This window comes from Apium graveolens, unplaced genomic scaffold (genome assembly GCF_009905375.1).
Source record: "Apium graveolens cultivar Ventura unplaced genomic scaffold, ASM990537v1 ctg2526, whole genome shotgun sequence".
In the NCBI taxonomy this organism is placed as follows: Eukaryota; Viridiplantae; Streptophyta; class Magnoliopsida; order Apiales; family Apiaceae; genus Apium; species Apium graveolens.
In genome coordinates, this window is record NW_027417703.1 from 52,230 (window position 1) to 59,716 (window position 7,487).

At 48.8% G+C, this 7,487-nt stretch overlaps 2 protein-coding genes across 2 annotated transcripts; both read left to right on the top strand.

Annotated features, from left to right (window-relative positions):
- Window positions 1–2,702: 2,702 nt before the first annotated feature.
- LOC141700576 (uncharacterized) lies at window positions 2,703–4,301 on the top strand. Its single transcript, XM_074504289.1, has 2 exons — window positions 2,703–3,212; window positions 3,564–4,301. The coding sequence occupies exons 1-2, from the start codon at window positions 2,703–2,705 to the stop codon at window positions 4,299–4,301; spliced, it is 1,248 nt and encodes a 415-aa protein (XP_074360390.1).
- Window positions 4,302–4,647: 346 nt separating this feature from the next.
- LOC141700577 (uncharacterized) lies at window positions 4,648–5,197 on the top strand. The gene is made up of 2 exons (XM_074504290.1): window positions 4,648–4,686; window positions 4,787–5,197. The coding sequence occupies exons 1-2, from the start codon at window positions 4,648–4,650 to the stop codon at window positions 5,195–5,197; spliced, it is 450 nt and encodes a 149-aa protein (XP_074360391.1).
- Window positions 5,198–7,487: the final 2,290 nt, after the last annotated feature.

Consider the following 7,487-nt stretch of genomic DNA (forward strand, 5'->3'; position numbering starts at 1 on the left):
GGCCCTCGACCTCAGCTGCCCCTTCCCCGTTTACGGCTGCTATCCGATCATCCCCCCTACCTCGGGTGTTTAGGCACAATCCCGACCTTTTATTCAACGGTGAGGCCGACCCGGCGGAATACGTTATACAATTTAACACAGAGATGGAAGTTTATCAGGTGCCAGAGATGACCCGCTGTAGACTCTTCGCGACATCACTTAGAGGTAGTGCCCGGAAATGGTTCTCCAAGTTAGGACCGGCTAGCATAAGAACGTGGAGGCAATTGGAGGACTTGTTCGTCAGACAATTTCAGTCCACCCTCCACTACTCACCTCCTGTGGCCACGTTAGCCAATATCAAGCAAAGGGAGGGGGAGCCCCTGACAGAATACTTTCGTTGATTCAACGCCGAAGTTCCCAAGGTGAGGGGGGCCAGTGAGGAAACCATCAAGAATTTCTTGATAGCAAGATTGAAAGAAGGATCAAAATTCTAGAAGAGCCTCCAAGCAAGTGAGCCAAGAACCTTGGCCAAGTTCTTTGAGCAAGCTGAACCCTTTAAGAGGGTAGAGAAGTCGATGAGAGAACTGAAAATCAGCGAGAGCTATCGAGACAAGAAGGACCGATCCTCGAGCCCTGACGAGAGGAGGAAGACATATCGATGTATTTCAAGCCCCAAAAAGTCCGCCTGGCAGACACGCACCCCTCTGGTAGCCTCTATTGACCACATATATGCTATCTATGCAGGGAAGGGGATATTCAGAAAGGCAACCCCCTCTCAAAGACTATAATAAGAGGGATACTTCAAAGTATTGTGCGTACCATGAGGCCACGGGGCATGATACAGCTGATTGCAGACAATTGAAGGACGGAATTGAGACATTGATAAGACAAGGGAAGCTTACAGAATAGGTCGTCAAGGAGGTCCGGAGGTACAGAACTGATTATCATACCGTCCCTCCTCCACCCCAGAAGATAAAGAGAGGATAACTCGGGCCGGAAGCATTAACATCATTCTAGGTGGGTCTCACATTGGTGGAGCCAGCCGGAAGGTGATGGATAGGTATGCTCGAGAAGCAAAGGATAAGCCCCTCACCAATATTAACCATTTGAGCCAAAGGCCCCTAGAGCTATTTAAAAGGGAGGCTGACGACATCGTGTTTAGGGAGAGCGATGCCACATGGGTACATTACCCTCATACAGATGCCTTAGTCATAAAAATGAAGATTGGTACGGTGAATGTTCACCGGGCAATGGTGGATACCGGGAGCTCAGCTGATGTGTTAACTTATGATGCATACAAGAAGCTAGGACTGCTGGATAGGGAGCTAACCTCAACAGGAGGACACTTTTACGGGTTCACGGGAAACTCGATCGGGGTGAAAGGGACAATTCGGCTCCCGGTGACCATAGTAGAAGAGCCTTATGTGGCCACCCAGGTCGCTACGTTTACGGTAGTAGATCAGCCTTGTGCCTACAACGTTATACTGGGAAGATCCCTTATGAGGGCAATGAGGATGGTGACCTCAATCCACCACATGACAGTGAAATTCCCAACCCCCATGGGGGACGGCTTCTTGAAAAGCTGTCAATATGAATCAAGGGTCTGATACAACCAGGCACTCAGGTCAGCCGAGTCAGGGAATGCCTCAAGGGAGATAGCTGAAGCAGGTGAGTTCGACGTCCCCATGGAAGAGGCAGAAGGCAGGAAAAGAATACGTCCCGAGGGCCACGAGACTTGTAATTTGATTTTAATTGAGGAGTTGCCCGAGAACTACTTCGAGCACATGGGGATTCAGGTGGAACCGCGCCCAGGGGCCTTGCTAATGGAAGCCTCTCAGCCCATCATCTTGATACAGGAGGGGATTGTGGAAGAAGTAAGTGATGAAGGAGAGAGCCCAGAACAAATCGCTGCAAGACTTAGGAGAGGGAAGTGGACACGTCAAGAAACAACAATAACTATGGACCTGCCCAACGGAATCACTCGCACTGTAACTGCGACCTCTGAACGCTTGATAAATCCGGGCCGAGCTGACCAGCCTGAGCTCGAGGATACGGAAGGTTTGACAATCGCGGAAATGGGAAAATCTAGCGAGGCTCGAATGATCCCTCCAAGATACTCAAAATAGGCTCGAACCTAAGTTCTGACTTGAGAGAGGATCTAGCCCGCTTCCTAAGGGAGAATTTGGATGTCTTTGCATGGTCACACTCTGATATGATAGGGATTGACCCAAATGTCATGTACCACCGGCTCAACTTAGACCCTAAAAAGAAGGGAGTTAGGCATAAAAGACGGCCGATTAGTGGAGAGAGGGCAAAGGCCCTCAGAGAAGAAGTGGATTGATTAATGGAGGCAGGACTTGTGAGAGAAGCCTTCTACCCCATGTGGCTGGCCAACCCCATACTTGTCAAGAAGCCCAATGGCAAGTAGAGGACATGTGTAGACTTCACCGACCTGAACAAAGCTTGCCCGAAGGACAGCTTTCCTCTACCCCAAATCTACCAGCTGGTTGATTCCACGGCTGGGCATGCATTGCTTAGCTTTATGGATGCTTATTCGGGATATAACCAAATCCCCATGTATGGGCCAGATCAGGAGCACACCTCCTTTATTACTGATCGGGGCATCTACTGTTACATCGGGATGCCCTTCGAACTCATTAATGCAGGGGCAACCTATCAGAGTACTGGTGAATAAGATGTTCAAACATCAGTTGGGGAAGACTATGGAGGCCTATGTAGATGACATGCTGGTGAAGTCGAAAGAAGTGAGGGAACATGTCCGCCACCTAGCAGAAATGTTCCAGATCCTAATGAAGCTCAACCCCCAGAAATGTGTGTTTGGGGTCGAATCGGGGAAGTTTTTGGGATTCATTGTCAACCATAGAGGTATTGAGGCCAACCCAGCCAAGATACGAGCCCTACTCGAGATGAGATCCCCTCGACGGGTGAAGGATGTTCAAAGCTTAACGGGACGAGTGGCTTCCTTGAACCGCTTCGTCTCAAAATCCTCCGATAAATGCCAAGAGTTCTTCAAAGCAATTAAAGGAGTGTGGAGGAATTTTAAGTGGAAAGAAGAATGTGAAGAAGCCTTTCAGAACATAATGAGGCATCTCAGCAACCCTCCAATATTGTCCAACCCAAAGGCAGGAGAAACTTTGATCCTATACTTGGCTGTCTCCGACTTTGCAATAAGTGCGGTATTAGTCCGAGAGGAGGATGGTGTCCAGCTCCTGGTATATTATGTGAGTAAAAGTCTAGCCGATGCCGAGACTCGATACACAAGCCTCGAAAAGCTAACATATGCTCTGATCCTGGCCGCCCGAAAACTCAGGCCCTATTTTCAGGCACACAAGATAGAGGTGCGAACCTCCTACCCGCTCAGACAAGTGATGCACAAACCAGAGTCTTCTGGTCAAATGTTGAAATGGACGGTGGAGCTCGGCCAATTCGAAGTGGATTATAAGCCAAGGACCGCAATCAAAGGTCAAGCCCTGCCCAATTTTGTGCTAGAATTTCCTCCATATAAGGAAGTGGAGCCGGGATCCCTTGTTGTCATACCTAGAACAGAGGAAGTTGGGTTGTAGAGCCAAAATAGTGCCCCATGGTGGAGCCTATTTGTGGATGAAGCCTCTAATGATGATGGAGCAGGAGCTGGAATTGAGCTAATCAGCCCAGAGGCGCACAAGATCAGACGTGCGACCCATCTGGCCTTTCATGCAACCAACAATGATGCTGAATATGAGGCCCTGATCAACGGTCTCAAGCTAGCTTTGGAAATGAAGGTGGAGAATTTAAATGTGTTTAGTGACTCCATGATTGTTGTCTATCAGATAAACGGATGGTATCAAGCTATGGGGCCGAGAACAGAGCTTTACCTGAAGTGTGCACATAGGATAATCGCGAGGTTCAACGAGGTGAGGCTGGAACTAATCCCGCGTGGGCAGAATGAAGGCGCAAACGAGCTAGCTAAGCTCGGCTCACGCCGAGAGACCACTTTACTACGGACTATGCCCCTTGATATACAGAGGCAACCTAGTGTGCCCAAGCACGAGGTGGGCAGCCTCAGTAATGACCTCGGCCCCACGTGGATGACACCTATTCTAGCGTATATAAAAGAAGGTTCACTTTCGGACGAAAAGAATGAGGCAAGGAGGATAAAATACAAAGCAGCCCGCTATGTGATATATGATGGGATTCTATACAGAAGAGGGTTCAATGTGCCTCTCCTCAAATGCATAGATGGGGATGAATGCAGCTACATCCTAAGGGAAGTACACGAGGACATTTGTGGCAATCACTCGGGGGATAGCTCTCTAGCTTAGAGAATCCTCCGTCAAGGCTACTACTGGCCAACACTGAAAAAAGATGCCTTTGAATTCTCCCGAGCTTGTGATAAGTGTCAGCGACATGCCAATTATTACAACAGCCCCGTGGCCTCTCTCACATCCCTCATGAGCCCCTGGTCCTTCTCCATGTGGGGAATTGATCTGATTGGGGAACTCCGGAAGGCCAGGGGAGGCGTCAAGTATGCAGTGGTTGCGGTAGACTATTTCACTAAGTGGGCAGAGGCCGAGCCCCTAACCACCATCACAGCAAAAAAACTCTGGGAGTTTGTACACAGGGCTATTGTGTGTCGCTATGGCATCCCTTACAAGCTGATATCTGACAATGGGAAACAATTTGATACCAAGGAAATGCGAGAGTTTTGTGAGCAGCTGGGGATTCAGAAGAGCTTTAGCGCAGTCTGCCACCCCAGAGTAACGGGCAGACGGAGGTTGTTAATAAAATTATTAAGCATACCTTAAAGGCAAAGCTTGAAGAGAAGAAAGGAGCATGGCCAGAGGAGCTCGCCCAGGTCCTATGGTCTTACAACACTACACCCCGAACCATAAATGGAGAGACCCCTTTCTCTTTGGTGTCTGGGTGTGAAGCTATGGTGCCCGTTGAAGTGGGAGCAGGATCTTTTCGAAGGGACAACTATGACTCAAAGGCAAACGAGGTCAATCATCGGCTCTATTTGGACATGATCGAAGAAACTCGAGAAGATGCTCAGATCAGGATAGCGGCATATCAGCAGAGGACAACTAGGCATTATAACAGTAAGGTTCGAGCCCGAACTTTCAAGGTGGGAGATTTGGTTCTGCGTCGGTCATGCCAAACACTAAGGTGGGGAGTCACGGAGTCTTTGGAGCAAATTGGGAAGGCCCTTACAAGATAAAGTTGGTGCTCTGGGAGGGAACCAACCACCTCAATGATATGCAAGACAAGTTGATCCCGAGAGCCTAGAACGCGGAACACATTCGCAAGTATTATCAGTAATATTATTCTTTTCAGACTTAGTATTATCTTAAAATATTCCTAAGTCTTGGGGGGTAGTGCAATATAGGTGCCTCTTTGAGACCACAAACATGTACTCCTTTCACTTCCCACTATCTATGAATAAACGATTGATCTCTATTTCTGCACTTGATATTTTAACTTTTGTTAATAGATTAAATACCCAGCAGGGGAGCCCATCCTTGGGAACCCATGCGAGGACAAAACGGTTGTTTTATTAATATGTTAAAGTCACAAATCAGGCCGGGCCCCGGCCCGCTTGACAACGAGTACCAGAAACGAGTTGGGACATGGCCCGCTTTGGAAGATATGAGCACATAGCAGATAAAAGATGAGGATAAAAAAAAGTATAGGCCCGCGATGCGAGCCCATACTCCGGCTCGCAGGGTCATAAATGCGACCCAGGGAGCCCAGCCCTCCATCAAACATAGCCAGGGTCGCATAATGCGAGGAGCAGACACATGAACAAAATGCGAGCTCCTAGGCCCGACCCGCTAATGCGAGCACACTTACAGCACCTACGAGTTAGTAATGAGGCCTGGTTTTTAATTGAATATAAATACGAGTTGATTAACTAGGCTTGCTGTGAAGGTGTAATACTCGCCATACGCGGCCAGGGTTATGATAACTCTTTGTCAATAGAGGCATGATAAGTTTACACAAACGTAAGGAAACTGGCTAGCACAGTAAAGATGAGTACGGGCACACAAGACTTAAAAATTTGATATAAACAAAAGTTAAATAAGTTAGGCCCCGAGGCAGAATACTTTAAATACAAACATGAAGCAGAGAGGGTGCCCGCCTACCCAGTCAAAAGTCTAGTTTCAAGATAAAATTAAGTCTAAGGGTTATCAGCCTCATTCTCTTGAGCTTCATCAGCCACGACCCGGGCCTGCTCAGCTGCGAGTCGGGCCTCCTCGGCAATCTGGGCGTCCCGCTCCATCTCCAGCTTCAGTTTCTTGGCATGCCTAGCTGTGCTCCCACCCAGAGCCACCCAATCGAAGTCAGGAACCTTCTTCATAAAGACTTTCATTAAATTCCTGGCCCCCAGGTTCCTAGCATCAGCGAGGGCGGCCTCATGACCCTCGGTCAGGGCAGAAACTGATCCCTCTGGCTCGAGCACCCTCTCCTCGAGGGCATCCTTCTCCTTCTTCCACGCCTCAGCAGCCATGTCATAAGCTTCCTTCTGCTCCCTTAGGGCCTTGTCGTGAGCAGTGTTCAGGTTAATTATATTCTGATTATAGTTGTTCACCAGCGTAACTTTCTCTTGCCCGTGCTCAGCGACCTTACTCTGAAGGGATTTGACTTTAGACTCGAGCTTTGTGTTGCTCTGGCTGAGGGCTCGCATCTCTCGAGCCTTAGACAGCTGAAGATAGTAAACTTCGGCCGCAGCTCGAGACAGTGCATCCTGGTTGACCTCGAGAGCAGAAGAAGACCAACCCTTTACATCATGCTCGCTGATGTGACCTTGAGCGAGCCGGCCGAATGTGGTCGCAACCATGCTGGCAGAAGAAGAGGTGGGAAGAGGAGCATCAGATGGAACAGTCTATTTTGGATCGGGCTCGCCAGTTTTTCCCTCTTTATGGCCTCTGTGCCTTTTTAGCCGAGGAGAAGGCCTTGAGCCCCTGAGATGCTCAGTCAGAGTAGTCATGCGGGCCGGAGAGTTAGCTTGAGAGTGAGCCACTGTAGTCGCAGCCGCGGGCTGAACTGGGCCCGAGGTCGCAGCTTGCTCAGCCTCTTCCATGAAGGGGATAGGGGAGATGGCCATTTCTGAAAAAGAAAATAATGAAGGAAAAGATTAGTCACAGCGAGATGCAATGCAAAGAAGTAATGCGAGCAGGTTAAAAAAAATGCGGAAAACTAAGGTGCAATGTGAAGTGATGCATGCTGGAAGTGTAAACACGCGAGCCCACGAGCTCGCGCACGCGAGTAGACAGACCCGCACATGCGGGCCCGATATTCTTACCCTTTCTAGCTCTCTTGTTAAATATCTTCTTTTGAAGAGTCAGCCTCACTCCTTCTTTCAAAAACCCACACGCGACCAGGTTCGAGGTCGTTATGAGCTTTCGAATATCCCTGTTTTCCTTAGAAAGATCTAGCAGGCTATCTGCATTTATTTTTTCTTGTCCCACAAGGACAGTGCGAGGCGGGGTGGCTGGAGATAAAAAAAC